Below are 24,487 nucleotides of genomic sequence, written 5' to 3'. Positions count from 1 at the left end.
CAGACCCACACACACACACACACTGAAACACCTCTTTCTTGCTTATTGCCATGACAACTGCCAGCACAGGAAGAATATTATGGTCTGTGTTTTCTTTTGGCTGAGACAATATTACTGGATATTTGGTGCTTTGAAGTGTGGAGGAGGGGTGCGCCTGAGCGGGTTGTCATGACGACCACCTCTATATTTCTTTGATATGTAATTATGCTATATGATTCCTACAACTCCCCATCCTCCCACCCAAGAAATTGCCTTTGTTTCTACATATATGTGCATACATATATGCTGCATTGTGACGGATGCATGCCTCAAAAGCTGTTAGTGTTTGTCAATTTATTTATCTGCATGCAAAGAAATCCAGGCGAATGAAAACGGGGTGAAGATGGACAAACGGGGTCCCATTGTCTTATCTATAACTTCTGAAGGCATCAATCAAATGGTGCCCATTCCATTTTAAACACTTATACTGCAGCATCGTCAGTGAGAGATTTGAACTTGAGAGGTAGAACGTCTTTGAACATGGCCTTGAAACTAAAAACCCAAAACCAGATATGCACTCTTAAAAATAAAGGTTCCAAATTTGGGTTTTAACAGTGATGCCATACAACCATTTTTGGTTACCAAAGTAACGTTTCAACGAAGAGTTCTCAGAAGAACCACTTTTTTCTTGGGTTAAAGAACGTTTTAAAAATCTAAAGAACCTTTTTCCACTATAAACAACCTTTTGTTTAATGGAAATGTTCCATGGATGTGAAAGATTAGTGCCAATGAAGAACATATATATTTTAAGAGTGTATTATCTGCCATTTGGACTCATTTTTGGACCCCAAACCAAAGTTGGTTGCATGCGTGCAGAACAGTTGCATGCTAAAATGCCATTGGCCTGAAGAGCACTAACTTTAAGTTTGGATCATATATGGCGCTTTATACAGTCTACTGTAAATACAGAACTGTAATAAGGAAGCACGCTGGTGAGGAGTTACTAATCGACTTTTTCCCCTCTCTCTCTCTCTCTCTCTCTCTCTCTTCCGGCTCAGTTCCCGTTCATTCTTTTTTCGGAGTTATGGTTATTGTGGGATGTCAGTGACTATGTTTATTATTATGGGATGTTCACCGGGGTGGGAGGGGTTGCTGTCTCCATGGCAACTGTTGCTAAGGGCACGGTGGAATGGGGAAGAGAGGGTCTGTCTTTGGTTGTGGGGAGGGGGGGGGGGGTGTTATTATGGTCTGTATGTTGCAAGGTAACTATGCGGTGGGGGGAAGGGTGAATGTCTGTATGTATGTGTATGTGTGAATATGGGAGGGAGATTATTATGGGATGTCTGGCCCCTGATCTCTTTGTGTCTATGCAAAGGGTGTAAGTGGCAGAAGGAGAAACTGCGACGTTGTGTGCATCCTACAGCTGAGAAAAAAACATAAGCCGGATACACTTTCCCCACATATTCATTAAAAACAGGAATATTAGAAATTAGAAAGTGTTGATGAAAAGGAGCCTGTACAACGTGGGGATTGAATTAGCTATTTGTTTGAAAAAAGGGAAGAGGTCAAGTTGTGTGAGTACACTTTCTAACATTGTATTACATTTATTCTAATTATGTTTTTATAAAATCATATGAATGCATGTAAAAACAAATTAATCTTAAAAGTTATGGAGACTTGGCAGGTTAGCATTTCTAGCCAGTTTAGCTAATGCCTCACTCACATCATGCCCCATTGGCCTATTAAATCTCCATAACTTGTTCCAGCCGTGTATTTTAAAAGTTTAAGCATGCTTTTATTCAGTTGCATCAAACCAAATGATATTTGTTCACCATCGTTAGATATATTTGCACGGATCTTGATTTCTTGGCATGGAGTGACCACTATGATCAGCATGCTACCGTAACTATTAACTTCCGTTTGTATTGTTCTTTTATGTTCTGTCTCCCACGGCTTCAGGAAGGCACCAGAGGAGGCGAAAACCGGCACACAAGTATTCACAATCCTCTCCAGTTGCTGTAATCAACAATATGTCCGGCAGCGAGGACGACAGAGACGACTTTGAACGTCGGTCTATGATGCAAGGTAGAATATTTACATTTACTGATGGGTCAACTCCACTCTGTTAGTCGCTGTTGATGTGGTTTACGGTGTCCGTGGATGAAATGTAAACACAGAAATGTTTAAACGAATTATTCATGACGTGTTTTACGTTCACAGTTGGTGCGAAACTTCATTTATTCGACGAAGTAGCGGCTAACTTATTCGGCTAACGAAACAACAAGCGCTATTGCTTCTAGAGGTTTTCTTTTTTGTAAACCATAGTAAACCAAAATTGTGGTCTTTATGAGTAATTGATCTTATATTATTGGATACTTTGCATTGTAACACCTCCTTGATGGATATTAGTCGTCGTTTTGTTTTGCCGGTTTTTTTACGCGGCTAACCGTCGACTTACCTGATATTTTTGACCGTCACACTCAAATAATATGTCTTCATATTAGTCAAACATGGCATACAACTTAAGTTTAAACTAATCTAGGAGCTTATTGAGCAGTGTTGGTGGTTTTATAGTAACATTAGATGTGTTATGTTGTTGTTGTACCGGTATCGGTGTTTCGCGGCCTACCGGTAACAGTCGCGTGCGAGTTTGACGCGTGAGGTTTTTCTGTGTCCTCGCGCTCTGGCTGTTCGCGCGCTCTCGGCCTGCAGCTTACAAGCTCGAAAATTCTATTTTGCCCGTGAAAAATCCAAAAACGTTGCTTTTAAGTCTAATATTTTGATTTTGCACTTCAGCGTGTGCAGAAATCGGATGTGACGCCAGTTTTTACAGGGAAATGGTTAAAGGGAGGCATTCTGAGTGCTGAATGGAGCAAAATACTCGGTGCATTTTCGTATTTATGCCTTACTTTCTATTTCGCATGATTATTAAGACTAATTTTAACCCCTTTAGGAATTAAATTCTGATTTCATATGTGTCGTGTGTGTTTAATTTAGTATCTGTGGGGCAGTTAGTCAACTCAAAGAGGCTTTTATATTAATATACTATGGTACATGGAGAAAAGCCAGTATATTGTTTTTCATTATGAAATTTGATGCAAGTTCATTAAGATCTTATCAGATTACTGTCATCCATGGGAAACTTTAGTCAAAGACTTACAGTCACAGAGGAATAATAATAACAACAGTGCAGTGTCACTTCACTAAATGTACATAGTGAAATCATTGCCATATGCTGCTGTTAGAAGTGACATAAAATGAATGTCCTTAAATTCCTCCTTTTACCAAGAATATTGTATCTGATTATAATGCTCAGGTCACTTGTCTGTGTGACTTTTCTTCGGTTATTTAATACATCCTGAGATCACTGTGTAATTGACATCGCTTCTCGCTGTATAGTGCACAGGATGATTTTTAACCGACCCAGATCAAATGGCTAAAATAGATTTGTAGATGACTAATCTCTTGCTGTCCTATTATTAGATTAAATGTAAATGTCAACCCACTGCGTTGATGAATTTTTTTGATAAATCCAAGCAGCTCTTTTTCTAGTTACAGGGTTTGCATGCTCACAAAATGCATTTTTAATTACTGGTAATTTATTTTACTTTTAAAATGGTAATGTCCCAGTCTGACAATGAGGAGCATCAGTAGAATTTCATAGTGAATGTACAGAATATCTGGACTAAATGTGCACATAAAAATTCAGGCTTAAAGTTTGAGTTTAAAATATTAAGACGAGTAGGTATTTCTCAGTGCAATGTGTGTAAATTATATTTTCTAATATTTATAGAACAATTCTTATCCGAATGACTGGGATAGAATAATTTATAAAGGGAAAAAGAATAACTTTAAATAAATGTAATAATAATAATGAGAAAGGTTTTTCATTTATTGAAATGTAAATAATTTATTAAATGATTTGTGTATTTGTTTCACAGATGAGGATGACCTGGACGAGGAGTTGTCAGAAAATGATGCACCAAAGGTGAAAAAGAAGAAGAAAGCCAAAAAAAGTAGCCGCGAGAGCAAAGGCAGCAAGAGGAATCGCTCCCGGAGAGAGGTAATGGCGTTTTTCTGTGTGTGTGGATATTGTTTGTGTGTGATATCCTCGGAGAATACAATATTCACCGTCTTTATGTTATGAATTAGAAACCTCCCCCACAGTGTCTTAATGAGAAACAGAGCAATTTAACTGGCGCCGCAAATGGGATAACATGTACTAATGACTGTTAATATCAAAGGTACATAATTCCATTTTTTAGCCACTGAATCAATATCCGACTGCTTCGTTAATAATATCTGCTGTTGTGTTCAATAGACGAAGTGCTTTTGTTGTAAAACAGCCATGTAGTCTACCATCCAAATTTCAACATTTCATTTGTGCTGCTAAATATGATGCTCGACTAACTGGTCAAGTGATCCCTTTATTTTTGTAAATATTGAACGCAATATAAAATAGTCAGGTTTTAGTCATTTAATGTAAAGATTGCAAACTGGTTCTTGTAATGTCATAAGTGGTTGTTGAAAGGACTCTTTGGGGACTTCGATGGGACTTTTGCTTGTTTGAGACCGTTGCACTACTGTCATAATGGACAATAGTAGTTAAAGGTGCTGTAGGGAACTTTTGTAAAAAAATATTTTTAAAAAACAACCCGGTAAAAAACAACCAATCAGAGCTGCGGTCCGTAACTTTGTTTGTGTTCAAAATGTAGAAAAATGTATATAATAAGCGAGTACACCATGAATGCATTTTCCAAACCGTGTTTTTAGCTTGTCCTGAATCACTAGGGTGCACCTATAATAAGTGTTTATATTCGGACTATTTTAGATTGCTTCGGGGGTAACGCGGCGGAGTAACCCAGTACCTTTGTGATTCTTCATAGACATAAACAGAGAGAAGTAGTTCCGGCTACGATGTTCTTCCGCAAGACGCAAGCAGTTCTGTTTATTAACCGCTGGAGCGTCAAAAGTTCCCTACTGCAGCTTTAATGCTAGAGTAATCCTAAAATGATTACTAGGCTGCTTTTGTGTTGTTGTTGTTGTTTTTTTATTGATGTTTTTACATTAAAAACTGTAGAAAAATGTACGATTGGCTGCTGTTAAATTAAATGAATACATTCTTCAAAATAAAAATTTGCAGTAAATCATCTAATAACAAATTGATTTATTGCCTCTATTTTTTATGTTTTTGGGTAGTTGATATTTCATGCACGATTACATTTAAAGCTATTTTAGTTAAACATTTTGTTAATTATTTTACAGTTGTGCCCGCTGATTTTATGGCTTTGTTAATGTTTATATACATTAGATATTTGTACATTAAAAAAATTAACGCACCTTCAGAATTGTTTTAAAAGAAGATAAAAAGTAATACAGTAAAGCCTTTTATATTTTTAAATGTTATTACAATTGACAAAAAACTGCTTTGTATTTTAATAATATATTTTATTCCTGCGATGGCACAGCCAAATTTATTCCAGTCTTCAGTGTCACATGATCCTTCAGAAATCATTCTAATTTGCAGATTTGATGCTTCTTATTTTAATCAATGCTGAAAAAAGTTCTGTTGTTTTGATATTTTTGTAGATAGTTATTTTACCCCCCCCCCCCCCAGATTCTTTGAATAGAAATTTCAAATGAATAGCATTTTTGTAAAATAAAAAAGCTTTGTAACATTAACACATAGGGGTCTTTCCTGTCACTTTAGATTAATTAAATGCTTTAAAAATCATATGACAATATTTGAATAGTATTATACATTAATACAAACCTTTATCCTAAGATCTTGTTGTGGACAATGGTCTAGTGTTCTACCAGCATCCAAAACTGATCAAATGTACGTCGTGTTTGTTCTCCAGGATATCGGTGTCAGTTCTCCGGAGCCAGTGGAAGGCCCTGATCTGGACAACGGTGAAGAAGACCGTTCAGAAAGCGAGGGTAGTGACTATACACCTGGCAGGAAAAAGAAGAAAAGAGCCAGCACCACAAAAGACAAAAAAAGAAGCAGCTCTGGTGCCGACAGAAACTCAGCCACTTCAAAACGGAGAGAACCTGAGGAAGAGGAAGACGAGGATGATGACGATGATGCTGTGAGTGACATTAACTGCATGGCAAAGTAAATATAAATTGAATCTCTCAGTTCTATAAGACGTGTTTTTCTGAACTTATTTCAAGGAGCCAAAAAGTTCCTCTCAGCTTTTGGATACCTGGGGTATGGAGGACATCGATCATGTCTTCACCGAGGAAGACTATAGGACTCTGACCAACTACAAAGCCTTCAGCCAGTTCGTCCGGTATGAGTGCATCATCCACACATGAGAAAAATCACTGAACGTCACCATTAAAACAAAATTGGCAGTTCTTTTTTTTATGTAATACTGAAGTGTTTATTATAAATGATTTAGCTGTGCACAACATTACATGTGCCCTCACAATGTTTAACAATTTTAAAAAGTCCCACCCTGCTTTTTTTTCTCTTTTGAGAAGCTGTTTCATGAAAGAAAGCATGAAAATGTTTTATGCTGATTTTATAAAACTGCTGCTTTTTTATTTGTGAACATATGAGAAATGTATCTCATAACTTCCAATAATTGCCCATCATGGTCATAAATAACTTGATGTCTGCTCTGACAATAGTATGTTGCTTTTTCGAAGTCAAAAAATGAGGTGATTCCCCGACGAACATTGCTTTTACACAGAGCATAAAACGTGTGCTAATTCACACCTGCACGCTAGGTAAAGACGACCAGCAATGCATTATACTATGGAAGTCAATGGCTGCTATTTGGGTGAACTATATTACTGATTCGACTATACTGACATCAGATGAGAACAAAACTTAAGCTTGAGCCTAAAAAAAAGTCACCCCTGTATCTTATGTAGAGCTGAACTTTTCATAGTTTCTGAACTTGTACAGAGTTGCTGAATCAGTGTTAACCTTGAGCTAAATAAAGACACTATTATCTTTATTTAGAGCTGCTTTGACTCGTATTTAACGGTGTTTGCAGAAGTGTGCTATATAGCTCTGAAACGATGTGTATTGAATCAATGTCTAGATAAATAAAGGTGACTTGTGTGAAGTGCTGCATGATGTTAAAATGTGCAGGTCTGGAATATGTTGTTGGCTTTAATCCCATACGGGATTGATGGCAATACAATTTAAATGGATCTCCCTCTAAATTGTAGCCGTTATGTCTTCCTACAATCTCACAGGCCTCTGATCGCTGCCAAGAACCCCAAAATCGCTGTTTCCAAAATGATGATGGTTCTGGGAGCCAAGTGGAGGGAGTTCAGCACTAACAACCCTCTGCGGGGCTCGGCTGCTGCCACCACAGCCCTGGCGGCCGCGAGTGCCACTGTAACTGTTGAAGCAGCAGCCGCTGCAACCGGAGCCCAAATCAGTGCCGAGTCCACACCAGCAGCTCCCTTACGCAAGGCCAAGACAAAAGAGGGCAAGGGTGGGTGCAAACTTGTTTCCATTCTCCCAGTTTGTGTTAGTCTGATTGGTTTTTCACCATGTGAGTGAGCGGTTGTAGCTGTAGCAGCTGTTTTCCCCAGTGTTTGTTTGATTTGTGCATTTCATCTGAACAGGATTATTATGGACATTCAGCAGTTGCTTTTCCGCTGTGTTGAGGAATAATGGTTTCCTTAATCTTTTGCATCAACTACATTGTGCTGTGAAGCTCATTTCACCGTAGATTGTTTTTAAATCGTGATCTTGTCACATTATATTGGTTTCCGAGAAGCTATTATTTAAAAATGGGGTACTTGTGTAACCCAACAGTAGACTGCTCTTGCTCATTACATGTGCAAAAAAGGAAAGCAAACATGGAATGCTTATTTGTTTTGGTGCAGAAAACTTGAACATCTTCAAAGTATGTGAATGCAAATTTAAGAAATGTGATCATAAGTTTGGGGTCTGTAAAGTTTAATGTTTTTGGAAGAAGTCTAGTTATGCTCACCAATGCTGCATGCATTTGTTATTACAATTTAAAATGCTGTTTTCTATTTAAATGTGTTACCTATTCTTGTGACGCAAAGCTGAATTTTCAGCATCATTACTCCAGTCTTCATTGTCACAAGATCCTTCAGAAATCCAACGAAACAACATGCTTTTTACATGCTAACAGGGTTTATTTGTGATGTAGGAGTTCTTAACCCCTAATTGTTTGCGTGCTGCATTGAAATATTATGCTAACTCCTGCGCATTTCAGGTCCCAATGCACGCAAGAAGTCCAAACCCGCTCCCAAACCTCAAGAAAAGAAGGTGAAGACCAAAAAGGTTGCTCCTCTGAAGATCAAACTCGGAGGCTTCAACAGCAAGAGGAAACGCTCATCTGTAAGAACCTGCTTTTTCCAGCTTACTCTTGCACTTATCTTTTAACCTTTTTCCACGAACCATATTGTTTTTTACTTCCCTCGGCTCTAATTTTAAACCTAGCATCTTGCTAATGACATCCGAGTCACTTTCTGGTCATTTATCAGGCTCACGGTGCATTTTCTCTCTGCCTCAGTCTCTCTTTTTATTTCAAACTGTCTTTTTCAGAGTGAAGAGGACGATGTGGACGTGGACAGTGACTTTGATGATGGCAGTATGAACAGTGTGTTGGTTTCCAATGGATCAAATAGCCGCAGTAGTCGCAGCAGCACTAAAAAGAAGCCCAAAAAGAAGACGAAAAAAGGTGAGGATCTTGTGTTCTCTCTCTGCATGTGCTGGTGGATAACTAATAGTCTTATACAGGACAAGAAAAGGCCTGGTCTACATCATAACCCCTTCACAGAGCACCTGAGGAGACCAAAGATTTTCTAGTTTTGGTTGCAGTTGTGAGAAAACTGATTTGGAAAACTGTGCATCTTGTGTATATACTAAAACTGTTGGGAATATTTGGAAACCCTAGAGTGAAATGTTTGTGAAATAGATATCCTCCTCTAAAAATTAAAATTAAATCAGTTTTATTTTCTTTTTCTTCTCCCAAATATATTTTTTTTCCCCCCATTTGAATTTTTCTGAACTACTTTTTTTTTATTCAAAATTTTTCTAGTTTTAATGATTTCATTTTATTATTATGTTTCTTATCAGAAATGTATACCTGATCTATTGAGTTCATGCAGTGTTAAGTTGAATCTTTTTAAAAAAAAGAAATGTCCCAATGAAATTATTTTTCTTCTGAAATTGTGTTGTGCCTTTTTTAGTATTTCTTTATGATTCAATATAAATGTATCACAAACAGTGGGAATCAAATGAAGGTTTAAAACATTAACAATTCAATAGCGATTCTGTTTTTACATGAAAATGTAACATTTCTTTTAGTTTTTTTGCAAGCAATGCTAAATGACAGATGTTTACTGTTAAAACTAAAACATGGAAGAAAAAAAGTGATATTCCTTAAAACAAAGTTTTAATTGTATTAATACTTTAAGAAGAAATGGTACAATATTACTGTTAATTCCTGTTAAAATTACTTGAAGTGGTGTAACATTGTGTTATACAGTTTTTCTGTCAATTTTTATGACTGTATTCTGTATTTCCGTGTCGTACTATCAGTCATTCATGTATCCTCTGTCTTGCTCTGCTAGGTGATGATGATGGTGATGGATACGAGACGGATCATCAGGATTACTGTGAGGTCTGTCAGCAGGGAGGAGAGATCATTCTCTGTGACACCTGTCCACGAGCGTATCACATGGTCTGCTTGGACCCTGATATGGAGAAAGCACCGGAGGGCACCTGGAGCTGCCCACACTGTGTGAGTGAACCAACATGAGTTCAACCTAACACTGCAGCAGCAGTAAATGTTTGGTTCCCTCCAAAGAGCTGCATGTCAAGCCCTGATGTGCATCATCTCTTCCTCTTTCAGGAGAAGATGGGCATCCAGTGGGAGGCTCGTGAGGACGCGTCAGACGGCGAGGAGGATAACGAGGTGGTAGGTGAGGCGGAGGAGGACGACCATCACATGGAGTTCTGCAGGGTGTGTAAGGACGGCGGAGAGCTGCTGTGCTGTGACTCCTGCCCCTCGTCGTACCACATCCACTGCCTGAACCCACCGCTGCCCGAGATTCCCAACGGAGAATGGATCTGCCCTCGCTGCACTGTGAGTCAACCGCATTGCAAGTTTGAAATAGGGGTCATATGTGACACGGTCAACTTTTCCAAAGATGTCATAATCGACTGATCAGTTCAATGATTTATCATTAATGTCACTGCAGCAAAACGCCTGTCGGAGACTCAAATAGCATACAAATGTGTGTTATACCATTAAAATATTTTGCAAGATATATGTGCATAGTACTATAATATTTTTAGATGACTGTAAATAATAGAAGAAATATAAATGCTCTACCAAAATAAAATATAATTATAAATGCAAATTATATTTACAAAATAGTTTGATTCAGTACAAATAGTGTTCTTTTGAATAGTAGGATAATGCGATTAATATTTACATTTTCATAAATCTAATATTACATAATAAATACAGTATGTAAGTGTAGATGTTATTGGGACTCAAATAGATGTGTGTATATATATATATAACATTAATATGTAAATATAACTAATACTTATAAATTTGATATAAATGTATAATAGAATTACTATATACATTTAAATTTTTTTTTTAGACTTATAGCATGTACAAATTGCCTACTTCGCAAAGATACTGTAATGCAAATCTAATATAATATACAGGGATAATAAATGATATTCAAATAAAAGTAGCACAAGTAAATGCAATTGATACTCTAATATGAAAAAAAAACTTCTTTATAATTATTTAGACATGTGTATATATTAAAATTTAGAATTTATATTTTTGTAAATAATTGGGATTCAAATGTACAAATAACCTAGTTTTGATCATTTAAATATTCTTAAGAAAAATGAGTATTGGTATAAGTAATGTATGGATATTATGTTTTTCTGTCCAATTTTATATATATATATATATATATATATAGCTTTTGATTTTTTTGATAATGTATACAAGAAATACAGGTTTGAGTCTTTCCACGTTGAAACTTCCCTTTGCTTTGTGTATCATGAAGTAATTTAAACCTCGTTGTTTCCCTCCAGTGTCCCGCACTGAAAGGTAAGGTGCAGAAGATTCTGACCTGGCGCTGGAGTGAACCTCCTCCCCCGACCCCCGTGCCGCGGCCCAGTGACCTCCCAGCTAATGCGCCCGACCCCACTCCGCTGGCTGGTCGCCCTGAGAGGGAGTTTTTCGTTAAATGGCACAATATGTCCTACTGGCACTGCTCCTGGGTTTCTGAGCTGCAGGTACCTGCACTGGTTCTTCTTGTGGTCTCAAAATCCCATTCTGAATCCAGATTCAGGCTGAATTCACACTCGATTAGTTTGCTTTGGTCCTAATCTTGTCCCGCGTCTTCTCTCACTGCCTCTAGCTGGAGATGCACTGTCAGGTGATGTTCAGAAACTACCAGCGCAAGAACGACATGGACGAACCCCCACCTGTAGACTTCGGCGTTGATGGAGAAGAGGAGAAGAGCGACAAGAGGAAGAAGAAAGACCCCACCTATGCTCGGATGGAGGAGAAGTACTACCGCTTCGGCATTAAGATGGAGTGGATGATGATTCACCGAATCCTGAACCATAGGTGAGATGAGCTTCAACAACTTTGGATTGAATCGCTTTGGATCAGTTTCATGGCTTTGCTCACGTCGTACCTCTTGTGTTTTATTTTTTTCAGTGTGGATAAGAAGAATAACTGTCACTACCTCATCAAGTGGAGGGATCTGACATATGATCAAGCCACCTGGGAAGCAGAGGATATGGATATACCAGAGTTTGACACCTACAAACTGCAGTACTGGAACCACAGGTATTTACATGTGCACGGCCACTGCTGATAAAGCATCACAAAACATCAGAGATTTAACTTCCAGAATAATGTGAAGTAACATACTGAAACTCTTTATTATACATTTGACATTCACGACAATGTTGTTTTAATATCATTTACATGCTATTATAGTTTTGACTATTTTTACTTTTCATTTTAATTCTAGTGATTTTATGTGCTTTTGTGACTTCAGGTTTAAAATATTGATATTTAGGTCTCGTTTTATTTTTATTTTAGTTTATTTGTTTTTATGTACTATTATAATTTATTAATGCTTTGCATTGGGTTTTTAAAATATATGATCAGTTTTCATTTTAAGTTTGGCGTTGGAATTGTTTTTCTTTTAATATTGCTATTTAGGTTTATTTTTTTATTTTGGCTTTTATATCCATGGTCTGAAGTACCTTTTTATAATATTTAATAATATTGTTTCAGGTCAATTTTAGTAATTTTTTTTTTTGTAATTTAAAATTATTTCCAGTAGTTTTAATGCTTCAACTTAAACTGGAAGAAAATTTGAAAGTGTTTTTGTCTAATACTTTTTTTTTTTTTTTTTTTTTTTTTTTTTTTACACCTATTTTAAATAACAAATAGTTTATTAGCTTTTGGTATGTAAGAAAATGTTTTAAAGCCAGTGAAAGTTATACAAAAGAATATGAAAAAGCTTTTAATTTAAGTACTTTTAATTTAACTTTTACTTTTAATGTAAGTATTCATTACCGTAAACTTAACACAAAATGTGAAATATTTAGGCCTATAGACCAGAAAGTGCAAGAAAAAGCACATATTGATCAGATTCATAATTTTGTTTTTGTTTTTCTGTTAAAGGGGTTTGATGATGGGTGATGAAGGTAAACCAGGAAAGAAGATGAAGTTCAAAGGAAAGATGCGGAAACTGGACCGCCCTCCAGATAACCCCGTGGTGGATGTAAGTGAGCTTCATTGTTTTGGTCCCACACATTACTTCCAGCTGCACCATTCACTTGCTCATCAATGGCTAAAACCCACTTCTTATCCTCCTGTAGCCCACTATTAAATTTGACCGTCAGCCAGACTATCTGGATGCTACGGGCGGGACGCTGCATCCGTACCAGCTGGAGGGGCTCAACTGGCTCCGCTTCTCCTGGGCTCAGGGAACAGACACCATCCTGGCAGACGAGATGGGTCTGGGAAAGACCGTGCAGACTGCTGTGTTCCTCTATTCACTGTATAAAGAGGTGTGTGGCTTTATACTTTTATTTGAATGTATTATGCAATATAATTTATTCCTGTGATGGCAATGTTAAAATGTAATGTTGAATATTATGATACTACCTTAGTATAGAATCTCATATTTATTCAGTTTTAAAACGCTGGTGTCTTCGTTCCCCAGGGTCATTCGAAGGGTCCGTTCCTGGTGAGTGCCCCCCTGTCCACCATCATTAACTGGGAGCGAGAGTTTGAAATGTGGGCGCCGGATCTGTATGTGGTCACATACGTCGGAGACAAAGACAGCAGATCTGTCATCAGAGAAAATGAGTTCTCCTTTGAGAACAACGCCATCCGCGGTGGCAAGAAACCCTCGAAGATGAAGGTCAGTTTGAGTGTGAAAACTGCTCTTTCGGTTAAAGAGTCGTAAGTCTCTTGCAGTGATGGAGTGAATGTTTCCTCATGCTCACGCAGAAAGAAGCCTCTGTAAAGTTCCACGTGCTGCTGACCTCCTATGAGCTGATCACTATCGACACGGCTGTTCTGGGCTCCATCGACTGGGCTTGTTTGGTAGTTGACGAGGCCCACAGACTGAAGAATAATCAGTCAAAGGTGAGACCAACATAGATGATGCAATAATGATGTAGTAAAGTGACTGATTGGTAGATCTTAGTGGTGGTTTGGGGTGTTAATGCTTTGCTGTGGTGTTTTGTGTAGTTTTTCAGGGTGCTGAACAACTACCCGCTGCAGCACAAGCTGTTGCTGACTGGAACTCCTCTACAGAACAACTTAGAAGAGCTTTTCCATCTGCTCAACTTCCTCACCCCAGAGAGATTCAGGTGCGTTTCTGATTCGTTTCACATCGCAAGGTCACGCGCTCTTGAAATTCTTCGTAATATCATGTCTTGGTATTACATATAAATAATTGTCTAAGAAATTATTAATTGTATTAACGTGCAAAAGTATATACAATTTAGTTGTTTTAAAATAATTTGTAATTTTGTGTATGTAACATGACTTCGAAAGACCTATATAATATTACTGAAATAAAAGTTCAATGAATCTCACCGTGCATGTTATATATTTTAAACAACAAATAAAAATGATCTTATTATATTTTTGTTTATAAATATTATTATTATTATTATTTTTGCAGATAATGTAATAGAAATCTTTTCAATGTAAATTTGTTTGTAAAGAGCTTCAAAAATGTTATAGAGCTGCTTTACATAAAACCAGTGACAAAAAAAACATTTACATTGAGGCATTTTTTTTTAACAGTATGTGAAACTTGTAATATAACACAACAGTGGTAATAGAAAACTCCATTCCAAGAAGCATGCACTATTCTATTCAACTATTTTTGAATATTTATAAGTTATAAGGAAGCATAAATTAATACTTTTAAAAATCTGCAGCTTTATGGACAAAAATGAAATCCTGTTCTTGAAAAACATTTCAAATGGAAGCCTTCAGCACCATCTGGTGGCCCCCTGGGTATCTACAGACATAAATTACACTCTCTCTCGCTCACTCGTTCTCTCTATCCCTCTTTTCTCTCTCTCTCTCTCTCTCTCTTATTGTGCAGTAATCTTGAGGGTTTCTTGGAGGAGTTTGCCGACATTGCTAAGGAGGACCAGATCAAAAAGCTTCACGACATGCTGGGACCACACATGCTCAGGAGACTCAAAGCTGACGTGTTCAAGCACATGCCTTCCAAAACGGAGCTCATCGTCCGAGTCGAGCTCAGCCCCATGCAGAAGTGAGTGTGTGATGAGGAATAGACGAGTAGATGAGTAGGTCACAGGAGCCAAAGTTTCTGAATCCTTTATCTGTGAATCCAGGAAATATTACAAGTTCATCCTGACCCGCAATTTTGAGGCTCTGAACACTCGCGGTGGAGGAAACCAGGTTTCTCTACTGAACGTCGTCATGGATCTAAAGAAGTGCTGTAATCATCCCTATCTCTTCCCTGTTGCTGCTACGGTACAGGCCTTTCTTTTTCCGTGGCTTTAATTATAGACCAATAATGTGTCGTATTATGTGATAGTTGAGTAATTTGCATATTGATGAAATTGGGATGATTGAGATGTCGTCTGATTGGCTGTGTGAAACAGGAAGCTGCCAAGTTGCCCAATGGGATGTACGAAGGCAGTGCCTTGACTAAATCTTCTGGCAAACTGCTGCTGCTGCAGAAGATGATGCGGAGACTCAAGGAGGGCGGACACAGGGTGCTCATCTTCTCTCAGGTGAGACAGCATTTATTTATTAGGATAAAAAAAAAAATCTATATTGGATTTTATACTCTCTCTCATTATTATAATTTATTTATATCGATAAAAGTAAAAATGAATAGGTATTAAATATTTATACTGCCATTTAAAGGCCAGATTTTTTTATTAATACTTTTATTTAGCAAGGAAACGTTAAATTAATAAGTGACAATAAACATGCATAATGTTGCAAAAAAATAATATTTTAAATAAGTGTTTTTTTTTTTTTTTTTCTAAACATCGAAGAATCCTGGAGAAAAAGCGTTTTTTTGCCAAAAATATAAAGCTTAAACTTTTAACAGTGATATTTAGAAACAAAATGGCATGTTAAAATGATTTCTGATGACTCAAATTGGAGTAATGATGCTGAACATTCATCACAGGAATAAATAACATTTTAAAATATATTTAATAGTAAATACTTATTTTAAATGTAAATAATATTTAAAATTATTATTGTTTTTACCGTATTTTTGGTTTTGATTGACAAAAATGCGTATAATGCACAGCAGGAGTATGAGATGTTTTGTCCCTCTTGTCTAGATGACCAAAATGTTGGACCTGCTGGAAGACTTCCTGGAGAACGAGGGCTACAAATATGAGCGCATTGATGGCAGTATCACGGGAGGCATGAGACAGGAAGCCATTGACCGCTTTAATGGTGAGACCAGATGTTTGCTATGTAACCGATGTGGTTTGTACATTTGTTCTCCTTGCTCTGTTTATACTCGGTCTCTAAGTGTCATAATGAATGAGGTTTTTCCTGCATTAGCTCCTGGTGCTCCCCAGTTTGCTTTCCTGCTGTCGACCAGAGCCGGTGGTCTGGGTATCAATCTGGCAACCGCAGACACCGTCGTCATCTATGACTCCGACTGGAACCCTCACAATGACATTCAGGTGAGATCAGGACTCAGCAGTGGATGTCTGATACAAGACAAATCTTATATTGAGATCTGACTCGGTGAATTCATCTCCACTGGTGCTTGGTGGTTTCTCTTGTAGGCCTTCAGCAGAGCTCACAGGATTGGTCAAAACAAGAAAGTCATGATCTACCGCTTTGTGACCAAAGCCTCTGTAGAAGAGCGAATTACTCAGGTACACAGCAATTTTTCTATGACGCACACTTTTGTTTTTGTGTATGTGTGTTTTGAATCTTAACTGATTGGTCTTTTATTTAATCTCAAGGTGGCCAAGAAGAAGATGATGTTGACTCATTTGGTTGTGCGTCCCGGACTGGGCTCAAAGACCGGTTCGATGTCCAAACAGGAGCTTGATGACATTCTCAAGTTTGGTACAGAGGAGCTCTTCAAAGACGAGGGAGAAGGTGTGGCTGGAGTTACACACTGCTTTAGTTTATACCAACACAATCTCTCACTTAAAGAAGCGACGTTGAAACTGGTGGTGTTTGTCTGTTCAGGAGAGAATAAAGAAGAGGACAGCAGTGTGATTCACTATGATGACAAAGCTATCGACCGGCTGCTGGATCGGAACCAGGACGCCACAGACGACACCGAGATCCAGAGCATGAACGAGTATCTCAGCTCCTTCAAAGTGGCTCAGTATGTGGTCAAGGACGAGGAGGAGGCGGTGAGTGTGGGGGCTGCTGGGACGTGTGGGATAACAGCTGGCTGTAGGAGTAGACCATTAATCAGCAATTAAAGCAACATCGTGATATGACTTAGTGTTGCTCATAACATGCTTTTTGGGAATGCGATATGTTCCAACCATCTTCAGGTGTGTGTAATGAGAAGCACTTATAAACCTCGTGTTCTCAACAAAAGAGAAACTTTAAAGTCTCCTGCTGTTTTCTGCCAAAATAAAAGCTTAAATGAAAATGAAGACCGACATAAATATCAGTATTGTAATTTGTAATTTGCAATTACATTGTGGGTTTTTCATTTTTAATATTTGTCTTTAGTCATTTTACAGTGAAATAATACAATAGTGATTTGGGCTTTAATGTTTAAAAATAAATACTAATTTATATATTATAGTTATAGTATTCTGTAAAGTAAAGCTATCATTATTTGTATATATATATATATATATATATATATATATATATTTAGAAATGCCTGATTATTCTATATTATTAATTTGTATATAATAATATTCTTATTTTTTATTTTTCTGAAATGGCATTTATATTGTAGCATTTAATTTAGTAATTGTAGCAGTAACCATTTTATTTTTATTTTTTGTTAATAGTTCGATTGATTATTTAATCAGTTTTTGGCCAAATTGTCATACAAGTCTTACAAACAAGCACAGCAAACCTAGAATTTATTTTTGTTTTTAATGCTTTTGTTTTTGCATATTAAATGCCAATCACAATTTTTAATGGAAAATATGCCATAAGCCTAGTTTTTGTCACACATGCTATGACATGTTGTGCTTTGGTCATGTGTCTTCCATAATATGGTTGAACATGTAGTTTTTTTTTACCATGTTTTTTGGCCAAAAGGAAATCTAACGTTTTCACTTCTTCCTGTCTTCTCCCTCAGGAAGAGGAAGTTCAGCGGGAGATCATCAAGCAGGAGGAGAGTGTGGATCCAGATTACTGGGAGAAACTGCTCAGACACCATTACGAGCAGCAGCAGGAGGATTTGGCTCGTAATCTGGGCAAGGGCAAGCGAATCCGCAAACAGGTCAACTACAACGACGGCTCTCAGGAGGACAGAGGTGAGAGATGTGCTAGCACTGTTAAACTATAAACCACACTCGCAGGGTTTTGTCCCGGGTTTATATAAACAGCATTCAAAAGTGCTTTTAAGTTTAACTGTTAATCATGTTTCTTGTTTGGTTACAGACTGGCAGGATGATCAGTCTGATGGCCAATCGGATTACTCTGTTGCTTCAGAGGAAGGAGATGAGGACTTTGACGAACGATCAGAAGGTGAGACAAGCGTGACGATGATCAAACAAAGGATTTTTTTTTAAACTGAAACATTTTCAAATGTTTAAACCCCTTTTCTGAGTCCAATTTTTCACGGTCTACTTGCAGCCAATTCACGGCGACCCAACAGAAAAGGCCTCCGAAATGACAAAGACAAACCCCTGCCCCCCCTGCTGGCCAGAGTGAGCGGCAACATTGAGGTGAGGGAAGGAGACCTGGGATTTGGGTTTTCTTGAGCTCCTGTTTTTTTAGTTTTACATACTAAAACACTAAATTTGGCAGGTGTTGGGTTTCAATGCTCGTCAGAGGAAGGCCTTCCTGAACGCTGTGATGCGTTATGGGATGCCACCTCAGGACGCCTTCACCACCCAGTGGCTAGTCAGAGACTTGCGTGGCAAATCAGAGAGGGAGTTCAAGTAAGTTTGAGCTCATTTAGTGATTGTTTACTAGCTTACAAATATTGTGTATCAACTATGACTATGATTTATTTTAGTTTCACACTGTGCAAAATGTCATCAGTTCTTGACTTAACTTTATTCTTTTGGGTTTTGTAAGTATTTTAAGGTTCTGACCATATATATATATATATATATATATATATAATTTTTTTTTTTTTTTTTTACAAAAACTGCAAGTCATAGTTAGAGTCCTAAAATCTTTTTGTGTTTTCATCATAATAAAAATACAAATTTGCACTACAGTTTTTTTTTTATTTGTATTAATTCATTAGCAAAGATGCATTAATTTAATCAAACTGAAGTCTAGAGTAATGGCTGCTAAAAATTCTGCTTTCCATCACATTAATACATTATTTTAAGTTATTTATTCAAATAGAAATGGTTACTTTAAGTTGTAATATTTTACAGTATTGCTATATTTTTGCTACTGTATTTTTGATTATATAAATGCAGTCTTTGTGAGCATAAGAAATTCCTTTCAAAAGCATAAAATCTATAAACAGTAGTGTATAAGAATATATTTACATTTAATGGAAAATATGTCTTTTGTTACTTTCAGGTAAAATATTTTTTGTCTTTTATCAATGAGCAAAAGGCTCCTAAAAAATACATAAAATCCTAGCCAAATACTCATACTCTGGGTGTCTTGGATGTATGAACTGGTTCTCATGGTATTGTCCATGTCCTTTCTCTCAGGGCTTACGTCTCGCTCTTTATGCGTCACTTGTGTGAGCCTGGTGCAGATGGTGCTGAAAGCTTTGCCGATGGCGTTCCCCGGGAGGGACTGTCGCGGCAACACGTTCTTACTCGTATCGGTGTGATGTCGTTGATCAGAAAGAAGGTAAATAAGTAATGTATTGAAGTTAACATGATGCCAAGTTTTCAAACAGATCATATGAAATGTGCAAGATTCATGAATGGCAAAATCCATTTTGCAAAGACGTCTAATTGTTGGTGTTTGGATAACTTCTTTTTTTTCAGGTACAAGAGTTTGAGCATGTGAACGGTCAGTGGTCACTGCCCTGGATGATGGAGCTGAATGAGAATAAAATAGCATCCACTGCCAGCAGTCAGCCTGATTCACCAGGCAAAACGCCCTCTACGGGCACTCCAGCGGACACTCAGCCCAACACACCTGCTCCAGGTACCACATATGCCACATATAAGGGAGTGTTCACACCAGGAAAGTCCGAAAGTTCACTTGCTTTGGTCTGGATCAAATACAATGTTCATTTTTTTTTTTTTTTTTTGGTGCGGTTCACTTTCACATGATGCTTTTGAAAAGAATCAATAGATCCCTATGGGCCTATTCAAACTTTATTTGGCTTAATTTAATGCTATATATTGAGCAGCAGATGATTTTATATCCATATACGATGCATAAAAAAATGCATTGCTGATCGTCTTCACCTAGCGTGCAGGCATGAATTACAAGGCAATCAAACGTTTCATGCTTGGTGTGAAAACAACGTTTGTCAGTGATTCACCTCGCTTTTTAAGCATCACGCTCGGTGTGAACCGGCTTTGAGGCAGATTGTTAAACATACGCCTGTTTGTTCTACAGAAGGTGTTTCCAAAGCAGAAGATAGTGGAAAAGATGACGATAAAGAAAAGGAGAAAAATGGAGACGGTGAAAAGGACGCAAGTGAGAATAAAGACAATGAAGTGAGTACAAACAAACATTTTGTGGATCTGTTTAAAGCCTGATACACTTAAGGTGAAGTTCTTTATTTGTCCTTCACTTTGGGATTAAAATAAAAAGCTGTGATAACTGTTAGGGAACAACTTACTAACAAGACTCACTAATGAAATAAATGCACAACAAATATGACTGGAGAGAAAACAGCAGTTAAGAAAGCATCTGATCATAGCGATGGCAGCAGCTTGAAATTCAGCACTCCAGTCATCACATAATTTGTATTTATGCAATAGATTGCTTTAAAACAAGCAGTATTAAACATAAAAAAACCTGTCTGTTTCAATTGGAATTACAATTTCTGTTTCTACTATAAAGCAGCCTCTCCTGTATGTTCATTTTTTACTCGTGTCTGACCTTGACGAATTGAACAGAAGAATAGAAATAGAGATTTCTATGAAAAAGAGAGCTTGTCGTGGACCAGTGGTAGTTTGAAGATGTTTAACAGCTTGAATTAATTTGTCTAGAAAGTTCGCTTTGTCAAGGTTTTGTAAATTTAGATTTCGCTGATTATTTCAACGTGTGTGAGGTTAGATGATTTTTATTTGTTAATAAGCCAATTCTATTTCTTTTTATCAAAAGGTCATCGCCATTCCTGATGAAGATGAAGAAGCTTCCTCTGCTTCTGAAGACAAAAGCAAAGACAAAGAGGAGAGGGACAAAACACCTGAATCCTCTTCAGAGGGAGAAAAGGCAGATGGGAAGGAAGATGAGGAAGAGAAAGAGAAGTCTGGAGACGCTGATGAGAAGAACATCGACAGCAAGCCCAAAGAATCCGAGGCTGAGAAAGAAACTTCAGACGCCAAAGGTGAACATAAATGGCATTTCAAACCCGAAACAATATGGGTTTTCAGGGTTGAATGGGGTCAAAAATGTATTTGGTCTGAACATAAAGTAGCTATTTTTTTTTTTTTTTCAGGAGAAAAGAAGGAAGATGAACCTGAAAAGATGGACACTACCCCTGTTACAGATGAGAAGAAAGGTCTGTGCCACCAGAATGGATTTGAAATCTTAGGTAGTTTCTGGATCTGACCAACACACTTTATTAACTTTGTCATTCAAATAGCTCCAGGTCAGAAGGATGAGAAGGAATCCAGTAAGACGGAGGAAGCAGGAAAACTGCAGAACGGAGAGAGTGCCAAAGACAGCGCCGCAGGAGCAGCAGCAGCTGAAGAGAGGAAGAAAGCCAAAACACGCTTCATGTTCAACATCGCAGACGGAGGATTTACCGGTAAGATCTCCTGTTCAGACGGTCTGTCTCAGGTTTTGTACTAGTTTTAGAACACAAGTAATTAGGTGAAGATGTTTTAGACATTATGACCCAAAAATTTGGAATTGATTATCTGACTAGTTTTTGGAGAAGTAACTTAAGTTAGCGTTTTTTAAATTTATTTGAACTCTTAATTTTGTTTAATCTATTGTTTTTTAAACAATTAAAACTACTTTAACTACTTCAACTTCATTTTATTTATTTATTTATTTATTTTTACTATTTACATTAGCTATTAGTGTTGTATTGGCCATTAATTAATATATTACATATTAATTAACTATTGATTTTTTTATATTATTAATTTAATTTGATTAATTTATTTTAACTTTTAAATATTGTAACTATTTTATTTATTTTTTTTTTTTTTAACATTATTATTAAATGCTAAAGAGGCAGAATTCTATCAGTCATGACAGAATTAGATTCCAACATGCCATACGTTTGAGCATTTGTACTAAACTCTCTTTTTTTTGTTCCAGAATTACACTCCCTGTGGCAGAATGAGGAACGAGCCGCTACAGTCACCAAGAAGACCAACGAGATCTGGCATCGGCGCCACGACTACTGGCTGCTCGCTGGCATCATACAGTATCCTTAAACACAAGAAAACATGAACGCTGCTTTCAGTGTACACGTGTCTTTCAGATGTGTTGAGTGACGAGCAGAGCATGAGATCTTCCTCAACTCACCGTCTCAGACACGGTTACGCTCGTTGGCAAGATATTCAGAATGACATCAGATTCGCCATTCTCAACGAACCCTTCAAGGGAGAGATCAACAGAGGAAACTTCCTGGAGATCAAGAACAAGTTTCTGGCCAGAAGATTCAAGGTATTATGAAAAGAACAGACTTTTTCCTCGTACATAAGTGAAGATGTTGGTAAGAGCGTTGTTCTGTGTCTCCTGCAGCTGCTTGAGCAGGCTCTGGTGATTGAAGAACAGCTGCGCAGAGCTGCGTATCTGAACATGACTGAAGACCCCTCTCACCCCTCCATGGCTCTCAACACACGCTTCAGTGAAGTGGAGTGTCTGGCCGAGTCCCACCAGCACTTGAGCAAGGAATCCATGTCTGGAAACAAACCTGCCAACGCCGTCCTACATAAAGGTGCATCATCTGACCTCTGAGCTTCTGACACACACATCATCGAAGCTGACGCTCACTGCTTTCTTGTATGTGTTTCTGACAGTACTGAAACAGCTCGAAGAGTTGCTCAGTGACATGAAAGCGGATGTCACTCGTCTACCGGCAACCATCGCCAGGATACCTCCCGTCGCCGTCAGGCTGCAGATGTCTGAAAGAAACATTCTCAGCCGTTTGGCCAGCAGAGGACCAGACACACAGTCTCAGCAGGTACACAATCACCTGCCCGCTCTGCTGGGAGCTACGCTTGGACTGGGTCAGATTTTATAGGCTATAGTTGTGGCTGTTTGCAATCTGAATTATGCATTAGATTTATATGTCCTTTTTAAGGTGTGTGTGTATGTAGAGTTGGATGGATACAGATAGCTTTCATCTTTAAGTTTTGTGTATATAAAAATATGAATGTAAAAATAAAAACTACACAAGAACAAATTTTATTTAATATAAAATTAACATTTTAGTATTTATTCATTTCTTTAAAGTGTAGGGTTCAATTAGGATTTTTAAATGCAACTAAAAAGACTATTTTAAAAATTATAAGTTTTGAAATGTGTAAACACATAAACCAAGTTTTAGAACATTTTTAGAAAATATTAGAGAAAAACAATGTATTTTATTGCATGTGTATTTTACTGTATGTATATATTTGTATTTATTATGACTATATAAATAATATATATTTTCAATCATTCGTAAGTCCAACTAAATAAGCTAAATAAATATTTTTTTTCAAAAGGTGTTGGTAAAAAATAAAAGTAAAAATGTTTTTAATCCATTTTTTTTTACATGTGATATTTATATAATTTAGTTTTTAAAAATATGAGGAAAGACTAAGTGGAAACAAAAATCCACAACAGTAATGAAAAAACTATTTATGATTAAAAATAAAACGCTAACATTTTTTTTTTTTTAAGTTGATAACTATACAAGGAGATTATTGCTACTTGTATATTGTAGATATGTTACATATTAACTCTGTAAAAGAGTCACCAGTAATGTTTTCAGAGAAATCGTTCAGTTTCTAAATTGACCGTGGAAAAACTAACTTGACATGCTCTGAATTAGGGAGTGTTTCGAAGTTAAATATGAGGTTGGACAGGATATAGTAACTGGATATGGTCTTTTTTTTTTTTTTTTTTTTTTTTTTTTTTAACAGTCGACGGATTAAAAAGGTTATGTAACGTCTAAATTGAGCTCAATGTCACATCTATCAATACATATATTATAGACTGTAACAAGTACAGAAATAAAATAGTAAAAATGACTTTGTCAATGTTTTAGGCACTTTCTGTATTTTAGACTGAATATTGAATTGAAAGCCTCATGCTGCAGTGTTTCCTTCCAGATGTCGTATATCTTTGCTCTGTTATTAACTGGCTATTTTCACGTTGCCAGGTCCAGCAGTAGCCTGCAGCAGACGCCAGTCCACCGAGCGCTGCACACAGTGTCTACATTCCTGATTGCACATGATATCTCGTCTTGGCTTGAACTCACACCCCTCGTACTGTCCGCTCAAACCTGGGGGCTTGTGGATATTTGAGCTGTTGTTTTTATTATTTTCCTAATTAATATTGTTTACATAATATTGTTGATGATGGTTTTTGGGACCTCAATAAAAATGTTCAATAAAAAAGGCTTCCGTTCCTTTTATTCATGTTGTATTTACGGTGTAGTATTATTGTAGATGAGATTGGTTTCTTCATCAAATGTAGCATTACATTAC

General features: G+C 37.2%; 1 protein-coding gene across 1 annotated transcript; it reads left to right on the top strand.

Annotated features, from left to right (window-relative positions):
- The first annotated feature begins 1,276 nt into the window (after nt 1-1,276).
- Nucleotides 1,277-24,401, top strand: LOC127979037 (chromodomain-helicase-DNA-binding protein 4-like). The gene is made up of 41 exons (XM_052584146.1): nt 1,277-1,553; nt 1,939-2,064; nt 3,921-4,042; nt 5,841-6,071; nt 6,157-6,275; nt 7,195-7,439; nt 8,196-8,320; nt 8,528-8,663; nt 9,559-9,728; nt 9,840-10,073; nt 11,054-11,257; nt 11,383-11,594; nt 11,688-11,819; nt 12,669-12,768; nt 12,866-13,057; nt 13,213-13,413; nt 13,503-13,640; nt 13,746-13,867; nt 14,617-14,790; nt 14,873-15,014; nt 15,146-15,277; nt 15,845-15,962; nt 16,074-16,198; nt 16,304-16,396; nt 16,487-16,625; nt 16,719-16,888; nt 17,806-17,983; nt 18,111-18,197; nt 18,306-18,397; nt 18,480-18,613; nt 19,352-19,496; nt 19,637-19,799; nt 20,220-20,320; nt 20,934-21,159; nt 21,271-21,333; nt 21,418-21,582; nt 22,104-22,212; nt 22,322-22,454; nt 22,533-22,728; nt 22,811-22,974; nt 24,160-24,401. Exons 2-41 carry the CDS (start codon nt 2,010-2,012, stop codon nt 24,169-24,171), a joined length of 5,799 nt encoding a protein of 1,932 aa, XP_052440106.1. The 5' UTR covers nt 1,277-1,553; nt 1,939-2,009; the 3' UTR covers nt 24,172-24,401.
- The last annotated feature ends 86 nt before the right edge of the window (nt 24,402-24,487 follow it).

Source organism: Carassius gibelio, chromosome B19, assembly GCF_023724105.1.
Source record: "Carassius gibelio isolate Cgi1373 ecotype wild population from Czech Republic chromosome B19, carGib1.2-hapl.c, whole genome shotgun sequence".
NCBI classification, from domain to species: domain Eukaryota; kingdom Metazoa; phylum Chordata; class Actinopteri; order Cypriniformes; family Cyprinidae; genus Carassius; species Carassius gibelio.
The sequence above is the reverse complement of the archived record's forward strand: the minus strand, read 5'-3'. Positions and strand labels throughout refer to the sequence as shown.